Genomic DNA, 19,494 nt, shown 5'->3' with positions numbered 1-19,494 from the left:
TACATTTCCCACCCAGCATAGGAGCCACCGGGCAATTTCACGCCTCGCGATTGGACGCCGCCTCTCTCTAGCCCCGCCCCCACCCCAACATCCGCGTTACAATTGGCCAGCCTGAGCGCGCGCTCAAAGCCCCCCTCCCCCCACCTCTTTTACGACGACCAATCGCGTGCGTGCGTGTCGACCGCGCTATCCTTATGCGCTGTAGAGATTGCAAGAGGGTCGTGGTGTGTGGAAGTGGTGGTGGTGGTGTTGGCCCCACGGCCTGCTGGTTGCTGCCGGGCCCCGCTTCTCGACTTGCGTGAGGGTTTGCCGCGGTTTTTTTTCTCTCTCTTCTTCTCTTCATTTGCTTCGCTTGATCTCATTAGTTGGCGGCGGTGGTGATGAATGCGACCGACCGACGATGTGTGATTGTCGAACGCGTTTTTGTAAGTAGGGCACGCGGGCAGATTGGAGCGAAGCGAGTTTTATGTGGCGATACGGTTTGGCTAGTCTAGTGTGAGGCCCCAATTGCCGCCCTGAGGTGAAATTCGCAATTATACGATGAATAAAGTGCGGCGCCACTTAACCTTTTGTGTGTATTGCGATGTAGAAAGTATCGCCGATTTAAAAGTCTTATTTTTGAGCTACCCATGGACAACAACTTCACTCGTGTGGAGCGGTGTTGGTGGCATTGTCTCATTCGGCCCACGTGTATGGTGAAAGAGGGTTTATTGTTGGCTCATTTCTTCGATTTCCATAACGTTTCTTGGTGTTAGACGGAACTACTCTTCAATAATGTGCGTTGAACGCTATACAGTATTTATAGAAAATGTGGGCCATGGCCTAATTTTTATGAAAGTAAAATTAGCCCCTATTGGTGAAGACTTGTCTTTGAATTACGAACCTTTATTCAAGAAAGCTTAACCGAGTTTTTGTAAGTTCCTGCATTGGCATGTTTGGTCAATTCCATGCATGTGGCAGGAAGCTTAAGGACGTGGAGAAATATCACGCGCACAAAAGAATAACATTGAAAGGTCCCACAGTGGGGTTCATGAACTCACTTGACATATTGCCATCTCCTTGACCATCGCACAACGCAGAAGTTACATAATAGTCTAGTTTTAAAGTTATGTATCGTGTATATTCATTCGCAGAATGTGTTATTGGGTGGTGACAAGTTGGAATTTGCACATTGGCACGCACGGTTGTGAGATTTCTTTAGACGCTAGAAAAAGACATCTGCTTTTAAGGAGGCTGGCTACACTGCTCTCAGTAAATTATATCTTGCTGGGATTCATAGAGTAGCCAGCAAGGTTGATTAATATTTGGTTTAGATTTATGCAGTATCTCGCACATGACTCGAAATTCACAGCACGTCAGTTCTAATTTCCAGTAAGATATTGAAACCTGTACCGGTTTTAGGCGTCCTGAACCCTTCACAAATCCACACTCACTAATGTGGTGAGCTATGGTCATAAAACCCAAACGACATGGCAAAAAAAGGGCCTCATCCAACAGTAGATTGAGAAAGGGCTACACGTTAAGTAATTTAAAGTTTAGACTCATTTCCAAATTTACCTCTGATCAGTACCCAAAATGTTTAATGCTGGTCTATGTCAATGTCATTGTGGGTTCCTTCTCATCTTTCAATACATTCAGCCAGTTGAACAACATTAATTGTGGTCTGCACTGTGTTTAGGATGCACCTGCTCAAGTTTTAAAGAAAAACGTTTTTGTAGCTGCTCTCAAAGTCAACCATGGCGGCCGCAGCAGTGGCGGCGGCAGTGTCGAGCATCAACCCGCGGCAGGACTTCCCCGCGTGGCTGGCCGCTCACGGCGTGAGCCTCAGTGTGGCCGAGGCCGTGGACAGGGAGCTGGGCATCGGCGACTACGAGGCGTTCCTGGCGTGCGCCGAGCAGCCCCACGTCAGGGCTGAGCTGTTCGCTGCTGCCAGGGAAAGGCTGCCCTTCGCCTTCTACGCTGTGCTGCGCCGCGTCACTGAGGCCTCGTCTCCCAAGCGCCACGACGGAGCAGGGGTAGCTGGAGGAGTACTCCAGGCCACTGCGGCAGCCACTGCTTTCCAACCGTTCCTCAGCGGCCTCCTGGACGCCATCGTTCTCATGCTCAACAGTCTGAGCCAGGAGCTGCTGCAGTCGGCCGAGAGGTTCAGCTGCCTGGAGCCTGCACTCTACCCTAATGCTGTGGAAGAAGGCCTGAGCCCGTATTTACAAGAAGACGGTATTGTTAATCACAAAACAGCCAAAGAAATGCAACTTTGCTGTGGCTATTGTCTGGCTGATTGGTGCTGAGGTCAAAGTGCTCAACTCACAATTCAAAGGGTCATAAGTTCAAATTCCGATTGGGGGTTGACTCAACCCATCTCCCCTGTGAGGTTGATTAAATTAGTGTCACTGTGAAAGACAATTGTCCTGTAGCAAGACTTGTCCCATCAATATGATTGTGAAATTATATCTTCTCAGGGTTGCCAGAGGAGATGAGCACCACATTATGCTTGTTTGAGCATAGAGAGACGGTTTGAAATGGCTGTGTCATTTAGTTTTTGTTTAAAATAAAATTACCAAACACCTAAATCTTGACTTAAAGCTTTCGTGACTGCAGGAATTCATATTCTTTGGGTTTTTCAGTAAAGTAACGTAGATCGGTTCAAAGAAAATAACAAACGTTCGTCATCAGGATGACGAATGCTTGTGTTGCGATCGAAACGTCGTAGTTTTTTTGGTTACTTTCTTTGAACCTATCTACGTGACTTTACCGAAAGAACCAAAGAGCATGGATCCTTGCAGTCACGAAAACTTCAAATCTAGAATTTAACGAAAGACCCAAAGAATACCAAACACCTTTTTTATTCGTTCACAGATATCAAGGATCTACAGCTTCACAACTGAAAATGTACAACTTATTAATAGTTCAAAAGTCACCCCAGTTCACTACTCAGTAGTTGGTCAATATGTGTATATTGGTGTATGCTTATTATGGTTTCATTAAATATGTGTACATTCATGCTATCAAACACGATATGAAGACAAGGACTGAATAATGTTATATCTTGTGGTTTTACTTTTCATACTTTACAGAATGCTCAATGTATTATTAATGTAGGTGAGTGCATTTCTGTATTGTTGGAAGATTAATGAAACGCCTCAATAAGTCATCTTTGTTTTGCTTTAAATTGCGTTTTTAGATGGAGGAGAAGTCTATGAGACTGATGCCCCTGCAGTGCCTGATGGACCCCCTGAGGATGCACAAGACAACCAATCCCAGTCTTGGGAAGATGGTAAACTTCAGTGACGTCATGCCACGACATTTTGACTTCCATGAATCGGTATCACTGTATCTTGTGTGCCTGTGCATGTATGTACATATATGCATGCGTTTACAAGCTAGTACAAAATAAATACATGAATAAGTCTGTAGTTTGATACGAGATCTTATTAGTGTGAAATATAGAAATGTTCTGCATACTTTATGTATTACATTGTGATCAAATTGCCGAGCTGTATTCATCATTGAGCTGCTTTTTAATGTTTTCTAGTCCAAAACCGTTATCGTCTAATGAAACCATCTCATTTGAGTTGGGCTTCAGTTATGAGAGCATGTGCACTGCTGTGTCTAGGGGGCAAGTCAGAATCTGAAGCAGTCCAGCAGGCCACTGATCTGGAGGACATGGAAGGGACAGAACAGCAGGAATGGAGTGGTTACAACGTCAAAATGGAGCATTACGACAACGCTCAAGCTCGAGGTATATTTACAGTTATCCTTTTGATGTTGTAGTGTTTTCACCTTCTAATGATGGTGCAGGCTAACGGATAACCTGCTGCCCAGGTGATGTTGGGAGCTTCCCAGAAGATTCACATGGTTTACAAGAAGTGGTAGAAACAGCTGATGGTGACTACCGTGTGAAGGATGTGAAGCTAGAAACTGGGCAAGCTTCAGCAGGTAAATTGATTTTTATTATGGCTCAGTGTAACTCAATTGACATCTGCAGGCTTATAGTTGTGAGATTGTAACCGAGGCCATCATTGTGGTTATTTAAATTGTTGGGATGTAACAGAGTAGCTGTTTTGTTCCTGCTATAACAATGTGGAATGCATACCATGGGCTCTGCTCGGTGCTCGTTTGAGCAGGTGGACACTGGTCTTTAACCTTAAATAATTTGAAATTATACATCAAAGTCCAGGGGACTAATACGTTATAAAAATGCAAACCTTTTTTCCACGTTCTCATCAAAACTGAAAATGTTTATTCCAACAGAATAGGACATGCCACTTTAAATGAGAAAACCGTACCATTTACTTTAAAGGAATTAATACAAATCTAGGCACAACTGTTCATCCAAGCTCGTAATTAACAAGCAACCAAGAACCCTACATATTTAGTAAGGGTCTCAATGGGTTAAAAGCAGGAAGAGATTAATCGATCACACTAATGGTAAACGATTCATTATAAATAAAATCTAACATTTGGTGAACAAGTGTACATTTATTTGTAGTTACATACACATATAAACTACTAATTTGTCCATTTTAGCAAACAGCTGGAATCAAAGCGGTGAAAATGAAACTGAAGCAGATGATGGTGGCCATTCTGAATCTTCGCGGCATCCATCTGAGACTGGGCGCCGCATGACGGAGCGGCAAGCGGCGCTGCACCGGCGGGCTGAGTTGACGAACCGGGGAAGCGGTGGTGAGGCTGGCAGCTGGTCCTCCCCCGTGGCCGCTTATCCACCCGGCGCCGCCTCACCTTGGGCGTCGAGGTCGCGTATTCAATCGCAGGGCAGCGGCGGTGGCCGTGCGGGGTCAGCACCACCCCGGGCTGCCAAACGGCGCAGGAGTGATTCAGGTGACCAGCCGTTCATCTGTCAGGAGTGCGGCACGTGCTTTAAACGCAAGTGGTACCTAGTGGCGCACGAGCGCAAGCATTCAGGTGTGCGGCCGCACGCATGCGAGCACTGCGGCAAGCGCTTCCTCGCCTCGCACGACCTGGTGCGGCATCGGCGCACGCATACAGGGGAGAAGCCGTTTGCCTGTCAGCTGTGTGAGAAACGCTTCTCCAGGTCCTATGGCCTTTCCTGTCACATGAAGACGCACGGTCTCGCGTAGGCGTCACATCTGGCTCCGTCAGGCCAATTGGAGAGCTTTACTTAGTTGGGGAGATTCTGCTTCAAGAATTGGGAGGAAGGTGTTCATGTTTATAAGTGAAAGTATTTTTTATTAAAAGATGTACATTGAGATGGTGGGCTTGAATGAACAATTTCCTTTGCCACTGAATTGTTTTCAGTGTTTCTCTTTACTATACTTTAATATTTCCACGTGCAGTCACAGTTATAATATAGGACCTTTTTTCAAGTGCTGTTGATATATACTTAAAAAAGTATTTCCTTAATCATTTACTGCGTACATTTCAATAGGCATCAATAAAAGTTAATCTGCTCAATACTTTGTTGGTGTGCAAACAGTGATGTTAGTATGAGGGATTGTGGACACCTTCAAATAGGTTCGGTTTGTTTTTAAGACCAGACTTTATGGGATAATCTGAAAATTGTGGATCGTGTCTGCACAAGTGTGGCATGTTAATTTTGGGCATTCTGTAATTGTGGGTACAACAGATGTTAAGTTGGTCTTGCATTTGTTAAAACTGCATTTCTCAAACGCCATTCATCATGACCCATACATGTTAACGCTACACCCTGCAGGTACCTGACCTTGTAAACGTGTCCTATGTGAGAACGGGCACTAATTCAAATTAAGATTCTCTAAATTTGAATTGGGACATATGTATATGATAGGAGATGTTTATCAATCATCAACGGTGTGTAGCGTATCTCAGCCTATTTGTGTTTGAATGGGAAATGTTGGTTCATGTGGAAGGCAGACAATGGGTTGCAAAGACTGCAGTTTATGAAACTCAGGCTTCAGAACAATTGCACTAGCTCTCCTGCATTTGAGGAATAGTGACGGTGCTTAGTGTGAGGCAGGTTTGATTGTACAATGATGCATCACTTTTAGTTCTCAGATTGAACTATTCTGAAATCAGCATCGCAAAGCACATGGTCTGTCACATCAGCCGTATTTGGATTATAAAGTGTGTAATTATTTTCCTGCCAACATTCTGTTTTTGTGCCACAGCATAAGGGATTTTAACAAACTTACTAATGCAGGTAAATGGAGCTAACTTGAAAAATAATAATTCTCAGCAGTGCTCTCTTTATGTTTTCATTCCACCAGGTCACAAGAAGATAATAGAATCTGATCCAGGTGAGCCTCAGCTGGGTGCTTCAAATTACGTGTCCAGAAGTTTACCCATAGGCAGCCACTCGAATTACGCTAGCTTCCCTTACCATGCAGACGTGCACGGCAGTAACAATAACAGTAGCAATAGCAACAATAGTAGCCTCTCGCTGGGCCAGTCGTGCGAGATTCCGACCTCCAGCCAAGAAAACGCCGCAGCATTGGACGCACTGCAGAGGGCGGAAGAGAGTCTGGAAAACGAGTCAAAGTACCGCGCGTACACGCAATACAGGACCATCGACGTCGCCGGTGGCAAAGAGTTCCAGTGCGAGCAGTGCGAGGAGTCATTTCCCCACCTACACATGATGCGGGTGCACCTGCGCAAGCACACTGGGGAGAAGCTGTACACATGCGAGTACTGCGGAAAGGAATTTATCATCTCCAACAACCTGGCGCGCCACCGAAGGACGCACACGGGGGAGAAGCCATTCGTGTGCGACGTCTGCGGCAAGAAGTTCTGCATATCATACAGCCTGATCCGCCACAAAAAGACGCACGAACAGGGTGGGGGGGGCGAGCCTGAACTCGAGCCCGAAGTATTGGAGTAAAAAAGGAGAACAAGCGAGTGTTTCAAGAATAGTCATCTGGTCCAACCCATGTGAGACTAGGCTCTAAGGAAAGATGTCTCGGGTGTGGACCAATCAACTTCAAGGACAGTGCACATTATCAGAGTTATGTTCTTTTGTTTGTATTTTGACTGCAGGTATTGCGGTCTATGCAAACATGACTCCTTGTAAAAAGGTGTCAGTTTTGTTGCCAGATATAAGGGTAAAAAACCAATTATCATATTGGACAAACTTGTTACGTCTTTCTACCATCATGCTATAAAACTTACAAAACGGTAATTAAAGTCGGGATAAATTGTATGTAATTTAGTTTTTAAACTGAGTAGAAGTCATCCTGTGGTGGCCTCTAAAAAGTCAGTAATGCCATAATTTTACTCGATAGCAAATGTGAATACACATGTGTGGCCATTTTTATTTACTTCATCGCAGCTGCAACAGAACTCCAAAATGGATTCCTCTGCCTAATGGAGGGCGAGCACATCTGGAAATGTTGGTCTCGTTGAGGCGTTCCATATAACTACAATTTTCTTAATCACAAATAAATACTGGAATTTGTGTGCTGTTGCTGGCTTGCATATATTCAAGTTTTTTTGTCAAATGCCTTAGTAATAGGTACCGAGTAGAGATAGATTATATACGATAACCTCGAGAGGCTAATCCTTTTTATTCAGAATGAATTACTATTTTTAGGACTTATTGTGAATGGATGTTAACAGGCATTTTTTTTTAAATGGGAAGTGATGGTGCATTACCTGCTGTTGGTGTTGACCCTACTTGGCAATACTGGCTTGACAATTGGGAAAATAAATACTCAGGGGATAATCACTAGATTTCAGCTTAACTAAAGGGGACATTTGGCACCCAGTATAGCTCCAAAAGTAAATTTGAAGGTGCAACTGGGTGGTGCCAAATTTGCAGACGAGAAACGACTTTTGGCAGCAGCTTCTGATAGCAGAAACCCCGTCTGTTTGGGTACCCTCATCACTCGAAGCAGCCAAATAAGAACATGCTGAAATACAAGACACCACAACCACTACTGTACATATGAGCAACCTTAACCAGACAGAATCAAGTCCTTCATTATTGGTGGTACTACACCCTACATTTTCTGACACGTACCACCATTGATCTCTAAATGTATTTTTGCTGTTGTACAATATTCCTGTTGGCGTTAAAGTTAGGGACAATGTATACAAATGTTTTAATTGCATACGACTTGAATCTTTTTTAATTAACTTAAATGACATTAACCTATGGTAGGCTTTATTGTAAATAGTATGTGATGTTACAGCCACAGAAAAGAATTGGTAATACACTTTAATGTATTTTAATATTGATATTTTAGCTCTAGTGAGCTTGCCTTTCAATGAAATGCAAACTGCCCAAGAGATGCCCACTGCTGCTTTAGGCAGCTTTTAAAAACGGCAAAAAAATCCAATATTGAATGCTTCCACAGTTTTTAACCCTTGTGTTAAAACAAACATGTTGCTGGAATTGGTAGAATGCCGAACATTTGAATGGAAATACTTTTTAAGTGTATACATGACTGCATCTGTCCTTGCATGGATGAAGTTAACCAAGCTAATTAAGCATATGGTATAAATATTATAAGATGTAGTTGTCAATTTTCTTGCCCATTTGATAACTGCGCCACATTGTTATTTTGCCTTTATTTGTATACACCTGAAACCTATAAACTGCTTCAATATGCATGCTTTCTGTATTTGCAGTAATACATTGATATATTTGAGAATGTGTGAGCCTTATGAAATAAGGGATGACTTGTACAAAAGTTGTATATTTTAAAGATGCATAATCTTTCGACATTAAACATTGCTATTGTGTACTCAAACATTAAAAATGTCTGCTTAGTCTCAAACATGTAATGCAAACACTATCATACTACACTTTGGTCATCCGTACACGGACTCACTGGTTTCATCAATATATTGTCTTCAACAATGAAATAAATTGTCAGGTTTGCATTCCGAGAATTCAAACAAACCGAACCTCTTTTTGATGGGCCGAGTTAACCTTCGAAGATATGACATTCACATTGCTAGGTCAAGATTGGTCATCCTATGGAGAGGACAACCTTATGCTATAAGAATGTGTCGAACGTTCACTAACGGGCTCACGAATAGAAACGAACGTTCACCTCGTTTGCCTTTAAACCAGTATGACAGGTGAATACTACATAATTTTTAATGAAATACAAGCACAAACTAGTAATTTACACTGTCAATCGACTTCATGAATAGTTTTGAATAATTAGCCATTTGTCAATTCGCTGCTGGATAAAGGCTGAATGATGTTGACCCGTGGGGGTTGTTTGACAATGCATCGCCACGTTTGCTTAATGTGGCTTAGTGGAGGAGGCGCCTCAGGACTGATTCCCTTATCTTCTGATATTAGCTGTGGCCAGGAATCGAACTTGTGACCTATGGCTCATAACTCGGTGCACAAACTTCTGCATTACAGCTCCACTCAGTTTTGAGTGGTAAACACGGGTATAATTATGCCTGCGTAACGATGCACCTGTGATAGTAAACCGGTCTCGTAAAGATTGCTTTTCTGGTGGGTAGACGCGAATTATCCCAAATTTAGGACAAGTTTTACTTTTTGGAGCGCCTTAATGTCAGAACGTGGCAGCAGTGTCAGCACCATGGGGTCATCAACCTACCGCATGCGCCTCTTTAAGGCCCGTCTCGTATTCACATGAGTCGTGGCTTTTAAAAGTAGTTTTTTTTTACTGAATTCGAAAACAAGTGGTCGTCATTTCCGACCCCTGGCTTAGGCCATGGGACTTATTAATTGTGGGACCATCCACAGCCGGATGAGGCCGTGCCAGGCGTGGACACCAGAGGGCGCCCCGAGCATGATAATTCCCAGAAGTGACGACTGCTTTGGTTTCATCAGCCGCCCTTTCTCCAGTTGTGGGGGTCGTAGTTGAAGGGACGAGGGAGAGGGGAGTGGTTATACAGTAGTCCGAAGCCGTGGACGGCTCCTGTAGAACATAAAACAAATACCGACACAGTCTACTGAGTAGAGTTCACCCGTTGCAGCCGTGCATGAAGGGAGCGAAAACACGATATGCCTTAGTGTTATTTAGCAAAGCGTGGCCCCGCCTGGGTCTCTATTGTGACTTGGGGAATGCGGACATTGGTGCAGCCGTTTCTTTGTTGTTCTTTGTGGGGGTTTTCTTTTCAGTGATGAAATTTTGATTGCCTGTGCTCAGCTCAGTTTCAGCGAGTAGATCAGACCACCCATGGCTGTCGACATCCCTCGTTTGTTTCAGGAGCTCGCCCTGGATGATGCGACGTCCTTCACAGGGAGAGGGACAGGCCCTTGTGGCATGAGGGGCAGGTGCCCTCAGGGCACCCAGGGACATCCTCTCTTCCCTCGGGGAAGCCTAGGGTCAACTAACCACCGGGGAAGTCGAGGATCAGGTCACCCTCAGGGCACGAGGTCAGTCAACCACCAGGGAACTGTAGGGTCAACTAACCACCGGGAAAGTCGAGGATCAGGTCACGCTCAGAGCACGAGGTCAGTCAACCACCAGGGAACTGTAGGGTCAACTAACCACCGGGAAAGTAGAGGATCAGGTCACGTTCAGAGCACGAGGTCAGTCAACCACCAGGGAACTGTAGGGTCAACTAACCACCGGGAAAGTAGAGGATCAGGTCACGCTCAGAGCACGAGGTCAGTCAACCACCAGGGAACTGTAGGGTCAACTAACCACCGGGAAAGTAGAGGATCAGGTCACGCTCAGGGCACGAGAGGGTCAGGTAGTCAGGGAACTAGAGGGTCAGGTCACCCTCAGGGAACGAGAGGGTCACATTACCCTCACAAGACCATAGGGTCAGGTAACTTCCATGGCACCAGAGGATTATGTAACTCCCAAGAAATCCAAGGATCTTATTCGAAGGACTTGCATGGATGTTCCTACCCTCGGGGCACCCAGGGACCGATTGGCAGTCAGGGAAAAACACGGCGGTGGCCTTCTCAGGGCTCGGAGGTGCAAAGTTGCTTCAATGTGGCTCCCGAGGGCAGCTACACACACGGCAGCCCTCACAGCAGCAACGTCCAGGGCCAACAGGGACACGGAGGCCACCAGCAGGGCAGCAGAGGCCATGGCAGCGGAGAGCTGCCCAGAGAACCCCAAAGGAATGGGGGTTCCATGATCCAGCAGAACCATCAGACCCAGCACGGCGGTAAACGTGGCGACAGGGGTCCCAAGAAGCTGTTGTTTCTGCTACGAGGACCTCCGGGCTCTGGCAAGTCAACACTGGCAAGGTACTGGGATGGATGGCCAGCGTTCAGTTGCATAGTTTATGTAAGATGTTCAGTACTTTTTAAAATCCCACTGCAGGATGGGGGTTGACGTCATGCAGGTCATCATCACGATCCATGGGCATCAGTCCGTTGGTGGCCACTGCAGATTTCGTCATTTGTTGCCACTTTCCTCTGCCTCGTGCCAATATATTGAAGTAGTGCCACATCTTTCTGGCACCAATATCTTATGTTGTCAAGCTATTATATTCTTGGTTCTTTCGGGGAAATAATAAAATAAAAATATATATTTTAAAAAATTCTCACGACGTTTCGACTGCAACACAAGCAATCATCATCAGGTGTGAAATCCACAGCAAATTTTCCACAACAAATGTCCTTACAATCATCATCAGGTGTGAAATCCACAGCAAATTTTCCACAACAAATGTCCTTACAATCATCATCAGGTGTGAAATCCACAGCTAATTTTCCACAGCAAATTTCCTTACAATCATCATCAGGTGTGAAATCCACAGCAAATTTTCCACAACAAATGTCCTTACAATCATCATCAGGTGTGAAATCCACAGCAAATTTTCCACAACAAATGTCCTTACAATCATCATCAGGTGTGAAATCCACAGCAAATTTTCCACAGCAAATTTCCTTACAATCATCATCAGGTGTGAAATCCACAGCAAATTTTCCACAGCAAATTTCCTTACAATCATCATCAGGTGTGAAATCCACAGCAAATTTTCCACAACAAATGTCCTTACAATCATCATCAGGTGTGAAATCCACAGCAAATTTTCCACAACAAATGTCCTTACAATCATCATCAGGTGTGAAATCCACAGCAAATTTTCCACAGCAAAATTTCCTTGCTGTGGATTTCACACCTGATGATAATTGTTTGTGTTGCAGTCGAAACGTCGTGATAATTTTATTGTTGTATATGTTTATTATTTTATTATTTCCTTTCTACGCGACTTTACCGAAAGAACCAAGAATATGAATCCCTGCAGTCACGAAAGCTTTAAATCAAATTTTGTCAAGCTATTGTTAGGTCTTCCTCTCTTTCCGGTGTGGTCAATTAATCCTCACGATCATGCAGTGGCAGATGCGGATACCTGATGCACAAATGTAAAATAAAATAAACACTTCAGTGTGTGACTGTGGCCATCCAGAACCGACCATGTATATAACGATGCAATGCCCGATCCACAAATATGAAGGGAGACATCACAGCGATACATTTCGCTGCTCCTGCTACAGTTGTGTGGCCTGACCACCTGAATGTTGCTCTGCATCTACATCAGCCATACGAAGGAAGACCAACACGTTAGCGAGAGTGCGTCACGGTGGCGAGATGTTTAATATATTGCCTGGTATGCAATAGGTCTTTGGAATTTTTATGTTCTCCCCGTAGTCGCGTAGATTGCTCTCCAGGTCCTCCAGTTTTCCCCTCCACGATTAGAAACATGCATTGAGTATTTGCCTGCCCTAAATGTCCACACGATGAGCCACTTCGTTGAGCTATCATTTGTGGCCAGGTCGCTTCTGAAAAAGATTTGTAATAGCTCAGTGAACTTTACCTGGTAAAATAAATAGTTGGTCTTGTTTCCAATAGCATCCCAGGTATTGACTCGGCCCGGACAGCACTTCATCTCCCCAAGCTGCCTCGTCACGCGACTGCCCATGTGTGTCTTGGGAAGGGCAGGGCCTAATGTACTGCCCGTCTGCCCTTGGCAATCATGCATGACCTTGTGACCCTACTATTACGCAATTCTAAACACGCTTGCCACAAGTTGGTGCCAATGTACGCACAACTTACGACCAAAGCCACACCTGTTTTACACATCGATAAAAACGTCTGAAAATAGGAACACGTTGAAATGTGTTTTTGCAAATCTCTAATCCAATAAACAAACAAAAAATCCAAAACTCTTCACCGAAAATAATGAATATTAATTCAAGATTTGAAGCTTTCGTGACTGCAAGGATTCATGCTGTTAGGTTTTTTTCGGTAAAGTCACGTAGGTAAAAAATAAAAAGTTAATAAAAGTAATAATGGAAATAAAATAAAATAATAACTTCGTGATTTATTATTTTATTTCCATTATTACTTTCATTAACTTTTAATTTTCTTTTTTACCTACATGACTTTACCGAAAAAACCTAACCGTATATATCAATATTGCCAAGAGTAGTATCACCACGCATGTTTAATATTATTTTTCTGCACACACTAGTTTTGAAAGAATATCTGCCGAAGTAAGGATAGTATTTTTCAGAGGTGGGACAAAGTCATTGTTATGCAAGTCCAAGTCGAGTCTGAAGTCATCAAATTCATGACTCGAGTCTGACTCGAGTCCAAGTCACATGACTCGAGTCCACACCTCAGAGGTGGGACAAAGTCATTGTTATGCAAGTCCAAGTCGAGTCTGAAGTCATCAAATTCATGACTCGAGTCTGACTCGAGTCCAAGTCACATGACTCGAGTCCACACCTCTGGTATTTTTACTGGAGAATCTATGGGTATACTGGGCGTCTGTGCCTTCTCACCTTCACTAATTGGCACTGAGCAGTGTGGTGAAGCATCGCCAAATAACCCCCACCACTTGCACAGCGTGGCAATGCCTTCATTCAGCAGTGGATTTGCAAAATGAGCCGGATATACATTTCGTGGATTGCTAAAGGTAAATTGTGGAATTTCAATTAAATTAATGTTTCTTGGGGTACCGTGTTCGTGAGATGTGAATTTTTACGATATGTAATCTGTGTAGGGAGCTGCTGTCAGAAGGCCCAAATGGAGTGGTTTTAAGCACGGACCAATTCTTCTGTCATAACGGACGCTACGAATATAATGCGAGTCAACTGGAGGCAGCGCACACCTGGAATCATCAACAAGGTGGAAATGTAATTATACTGTGTAAATAATTAACTACTGTAATCATCGATATATTTAATGCACTCGTGTCCATCAGTCATCTCCCGAATAGTACGGAGAAAAACACGTGATATCCAAAATATACTTATCTTACACTATGATACCTCGTTTACCAGTGGCAAAATATAGTAGTAGGTTTTTACCCTTTAAACTGGTATAAAACTGACACCGTTATACAAGGCATCATGTTTGCAATAACCACAACACAAGCAGTCAAAATTCCAACAAAAGAAACACTCTGATAATGATATGCACTGTCCTTGAAGTTGATTGGTCCACACCCGAGACAGCTTTTCTTAGAGCCTAGTCTTCATTGGTGTTGGACCAGAAGAGGCCAAAAGGCGTCAAAATGCATTTGATAATGCATTGTCTTTGAGCTGCACGCCTTTTGGCGTCCTCTGGTCGAGCACCAATTGGGTCGAGGCTCAAAAGAAAGCCGTCCCTTGGTGTGGACCAATCAGTTTCAAGGACAATGCATGTGTTTTTGTTTGCATTTTGACTGCAAGTATTGTAGTTAATGCAGACATGAATCCTTGTAAAAAGGTTCAGTTTTGTTGCCATAAAAAAGGGGGAAAACCCCTATTATTATATTTTGGTACTGGCAAAGGAGGTCTAATGATGTAGAGGCTGTACACTTTATAAAAACAAATAACCCAATGCTTTATTCGATATGACACTGTATCCCTAACGAGTCTCACCATTCAGCGATGTGCTGTAACTTTACAGCAGAAAAAGCGATGAAGTTAGGAAAGTCACCAGTTATCATCGACAACACGAATCTGAATTTTTGGGAGATGAAACCCTATGTTCTTGCGGTAAGTTTATCTGCATCTGTAAAATATACATTTACAGGTTTAATGTCTTTTTTTACATGCTTGTTTCATCCTGGAAATCAAAATACTTGTTCAGGATGGTCCTAAGTTTTTGCAGTAGGGGGGGGGGGGTGATGGTTGCTATGTTTCCCAATGAAGTAATTTTTCAAATTTGGGTGACATCTGCCAAATATTAAAATAAGTCTAGCCTCATGGTAGTTCACCCCACCTCCGATTAGTGCCCCACCTCTGATGAGCATGATAGACTACATGCGGTGCAAAAGAAGTTCAACATACCCTTAATATTGTGCTTCGGCCCAACTGCATCGCAATTCATGTTTAATCTTGGTTTATGTGCAATTAAATATACATCACATACCTGTAACATGTGAGGATTGTCTTTGAAAAAAAGTAAGTTTGAGCGAAGGCAGAGTAGGTGAACAGAAAAGGTGAATAAGCAAGTTCAACTGTAGAAAGATTACAATTACATCTAAAATGTCAAAAACTCATTCCTGCGGAGGGAGCTGGTAGGAACGTTGGGTTGCTCGGTCAATGGCCAGGGTCAACGGCGGCGTGGTGTATTCCGCAAATATGACCGACTGTGAGGGCGGGCACAAGCCGGTGTGAGTAGGTTAAACGTTGAGTTTTATAAGGGCACCACGGGGTGACCAGCCCCACCCCTCCCACCCCCCACCCAGCCCCACCCTCCCCACCTAGCCCCTCCCCACCCTCCCCACCCAGCCCCTCCCTACCCAGTCCCTGCCCACCCTTCCCTCCCCACCCAGCCCCCCCCTCCCCACCCAGCCCCTCCCCACCCTCCCCTCCCCACCCAGCCCCTCCCTCTCCACCCAGCCCCTCCCTGCACGACGGACAGACACAATAATCCCCTGTGGACTGGTGTAACCAGGAGGTTCCTACCAGTATAATCCTCTTTTCTATACTGCCTGCAGGAAGGGAAGTCACGCAATTTTGTCATTTGTCCAATCCACCGACCACCTCTGCAAGTGATGGAATGCATTACCACCACTGCCAGGCGTTAATTATTTTGTCATTTAAAGATTTTTTTTTCTTCCACCTTTACGTCAGAGGTCGCAACCGGGTACCCGATACCCGTACCCTAACCGATACCCGGCTACCCGTACCCAGCCGGGTACGGGTACGGGTAGCCGTTTGTGACCCTGGTGTGGCCGGGTACGGGTAGGACGTGAGTCACTGGTGAGTAACCGTTTGTCACTCATTTCGGGTAGGGTACGGGTAGGGAACGGCTACCCGTACCCGGCCAGGTACGGGTAGCCATTTGCGACCCTGGTGCGGCCGGGTACGGGTAAGGAATCAAAACCCGTTTGCGACCTCTGCTTTACGGTCATATCTATCCTCATTACAACTCAACCCAACAATTTAACAGTACTTTCAACATCATTTTTTTTTGTCCCATGAGCATTCACTTCCATTCTCTAAGTTGAAATAAGTGTAGTAAAATATTGCCTATTTTGTGCAATGTAATCTTAGAAATGGATTGAACGTAAATAATCGAATAAATCAGAATTTTGCCATAGATCCACTATACTTTAGTTGCGATGTTATGAAGCTGAAATAAGTGATATTGAATGCAAATATGAATTAATGCTTTCTAATTGCAGGCTCTTGAACATACATACAAAGTTATTTTCAAGGAACCAAAAACACAGTGGCTCTTGAACGCCAATCAACTTGCAAGGTAAGAAAGCTCAAAGTGTATGGAGGGGAGTAGAATGAGAAGAGGGGAAATGCAGGACTTTAAAATGGAGAGTGCTTGAATTTTATCTTGGAAATGATTCGTGAAAAAGTACATTGGTGTTCTTGCTTTCTTCACAGACGAAACACGCATGGTGTCACTGTGGAGAAAATTAAGCGCATGCTCTTACGGTTTGAACGCCCAGCTTCCATAGATAAAGTACTCAATTCATAATAGCCCATACAACATTTCCAAATGTGATTAACATAAATCGGTATAAATAACTGCTATGCTGTCAACATACAAAAACATATTTTGGAGGTGAATTAAGAAAAACCTTGCGCTTGGGTTTTATGTAAAAGGAGGGAACCCACCATTTATTTTAGCAACAAGTTGAAAATAGTGATTGTACCGAGGTGAAATCAACAATGTCTAAAAATGTTCTCAAAATTATGAATTTCGTGCAGTTTTATACATTTGTCAAGCACTAACATTTTAATGAAAGCGCGTTCATAATCAGTTACACAGTATGACTTGTCCTACGAATTAACATTTATTGTGACCTTCAGGTAGCTATGTTTATCAAAGACGTATTTCTCAACAGTAAAAAAAGAAATTTTGATTTAAAGCTTTCGTGACTGCAGGGATTCATATTATTGGTTCTTTCGGTAAAGTCACGTAGAAGGGAAATAATAAAATAATAAAAATATAAAGCAATCAAGTTTTCACGACGTTTCGACTGCAACACCTGATGATGATTGCTTGTGTTGCAGTCGAAACGTGAGAATTTTCTTGTTATTTTATTATTTCCCTTCTACGTGACTTTACCGAAAGAACCAGAAATAGTAAAACAATATATAACTGATATTTCCAATTTTATACTAAACTGTTTTGTCTTGGAATAACTATCGACATTTGAGTTTATGCCCAAAAGCAACAAAAACTCTCTGTGGCCTTATAGTGTTTGAAAATATATTTTACCCACAAAATCATATACAAGTAAATGCTATTGTGCTTTTTAAAGTTTATAACACGAGCTAAAAATGTCATACATTGCAATTTAAAAAATGGCAGAAATTGTATTAAATGTGCAATTGTGTTTTTTTGAAAGCAGGTGTATTCAGTCTATCAGATAATAGTACTTACATTTTCTGAATTCTGTTAAAGCTGTCAACTGTTGGCCATCAAATATACATATTTGGTTCTGTAGATTTTTTTTACATGTTATATTGGTTTTATCCCAATCTTTCTACATGTTTAGGTATTTTTAAAAATCAAAACATGTCATTTTAATCACAACATTGAATACATTTTTCTTGTAGAACAGGTATATTTTGTAAATCGTTTAACTTATAAAAGAGAAAAAAAAAATCAAAAACTATACGTGTCTATGGTGGGTGTGTTTGCGAACATGTGTGAGCGTACATCTATGTAGGACATATCCTGAGTCTGATAAACATATGAGGAAGTAGTTGTTGCAAGGGAAATATGGGAAGAAGAAAGAAAGATCGGCCTTTAAGACGATGTGAAAATTTTACATGAAAGATGGTCAAGGTCTTGAAATATGTAAAGCATCTGATGAAATGGCAATCAACCCTAAATTGAGGATGACATGAGAAAAAAAGAATAATATATTTAAATATAATCTGAAAAGGTATTAGACAATGTCAAAATGGTTAAAATAAAATATTTATCCCCTTTTATTGCAAAACTATTACAGGTCCCTGCCCAGTTTTCGACTATTAATCTTTCAAGCATTACAAAAATCCGACAACCACTACACTGTGAAAAGCAATCAATATACGGGCAATTGTGTTCCTGAGACCCGTTCGTAAGGTGAAACAATGTCTTGTATTTAAATGCACATACGGTCAGTGTACTAAAATATGTTACAGTTCAACAAAAGGGAAGCATAATAAATATTGCACAAATAAATGTAATCAATACTGTATAGCAAACAAAACATAAAATAAAGTAGCTAAAGAAAAAAAGCCTATTTTATTTTCACTAACCTTGAGTCCTCATGCTGGCTTGCTTGTTGGAAGAGGCATAATGAGTCCCCACAACAACCGCATCGCCTTAACAGACTGTTTGGCTGCTATTCTTAGGTTTTTTCGGTAAAGTCACGTAGGTAAAAAATTTAAATTAATAAAAATTTAATAAAAATTAAAATCACGACGTTTCGGAGGCAACACAAGCTTCCGTCTTCAGGTGGAACCGTCACAGCACGACTGCTGCATATGTTTGGCTGCTAGCGAGCAGCACCGATGAAGGACCGGCACGGCACACGAGGGGGTGGAGGTTGGTCAGCACCACGCCTGGCCACCTTTAGCTCCCCAGTGGCAATGTTTACACACTGAACCAGGTACTCATTTCAGGCTTAGTCAACCTAGGCGAGGGGTCCAGGTACCATTCAGATAATCATCACCTGGTGTTGGTCATGAGTGGGAATCGAACGTGGGGCAGCATGCTAACCATTTGCACGACCACTTCCCGCACATGCACTCACTTTCACAACACCGTGGGATCCTGTGACTCATAACATCTCGTGGAGGATTTCTTCTCTGAACAAAATAGTTCCACAGCTCGGTTCACAAGTCAGATGTTTAAAAAGGAAAGATCTTATGGAAGTCGGCCATTCTTAAGTTGGGAACTGTCTGTGGAAACAAATTCCAACAACATCCATACCTTGCATTATCTTCAGCCACATGCCCAATCTTTTATTGTCTCCAAAAACATTGCCATCCATCTCAAACCATGCATCGGTGCAGCCAAGCGCCAAGTGATCTCAACTGGTGGACTGGTCTTTTTAGCGATCCCTCCTTTGACTACCGCTCGGTTATTAGTTTCCGCTAACCATTATCCAAGTGTTCAATGTAGACTGGGA

The 19,494-nt window shown here is 43.1% G+C and overlaps 2 protein-coding genes across 6 annotated transcripts; both read left to right on the top strand.

The window, feature by feature from the left end:
- Window positions 1-163: 163 nt before the first annotated feature.
- Window positions 164-8,730, top strand: LOC133345601 (zinc finger protein 28-like). 4 transcript variants are annotated; one of them, XM_061556526.1, is made up of 7 exons: window positions 164-298; window positions 1,679-2,217; window positions 3,182-3,274; window positions 3,614-3,739; window positions 3,823-3,936; window positions 4,528-4,839; window positions 6,225-8,730. In XM_061556526.1, exons 2-7 carry the CDS (start codon window positions 1,737-1,739, stop codon window positions 6,833-6,835), a joined length of 1,737 nt encoding a protein of 578 aa, XP_061412510.1. In that variant the 5' UTR covers window positions 164-298; window positions 1,679-1,736; the 3' UTR covers window positions 6,836-8,730. The 4 variants fall into 4 exon arrangements, with proteins under 4 accessions (XP_061412510.1, XP_061412517.1, XP_061412501.1 ...); XM_061556533.1 differs by having other exon boundaries at window positions 261-298; window positions 1,731-2,217; XM_061556517.1 differs by having other exon boundaries at window positions 294-425.
- Window positions 8,731-9,783: 1,053 nt separating this feature from the next.
- On the top strand, window positions 9,784-18,112 carry LOC133345590 (collagen alpha-2(I) chain-like). 2 transcript variants are annotated; one of them, XR_009755456.1, is made up of 5 exons: window positions 9,784-11,149; window positions 13,918-14,050; window positions 14,808-14,896; window positions 16,534-16,610; window positions 16,748-16,844. XR_009755456.1 is itself a non-coding variant. In XM_061556502.1 (5 exons), exons 1-5 carry the CDS (start codon window positions 10,122-10,124, stop codon window positions 16,839-16,841), a joined length of 1,413 nt encoding a protein of 470 aa, XP_061412486.1. In that variant the 5' UTR covers window positions 9,784-10,121; the 3' UTR covers window positions 16,842-18,112. The 2 variants fall into 2 exon arrangements, 1 of the variants encoding a protein (XP_061412486.1); XM_061556502.1 differs by having other exon boundaries at window positions 13,918-14,042; window positions 16,748-18,112.
- The last annotated feature ends 1,382 nt before the right edge of the window (window positions 18,113-19,494 follow it).

Source organism: Lethenteron reissneri, chromosome 3 (assembly GCF_015708825.2).
Source record: "Lethenteron reissneri isolate LAM-NWPU_2019-01 chromosome 3, ASM1570882v1, whole genome shotgun sequence".
Classification (NCBI taxonomy): domain Eukaryota; kingdom Metazoa; phylum Chordata; class Hyperoartia; order Petromyzontiformes; family Petromyzontidae; genus Lethenteron; species Lethenteron reissneri.
The sequence above is the reverse complement of the archived record's forward strand: the minus strand, read 5'-3'. Positions and strand labels throughout refer to the sequence as shown.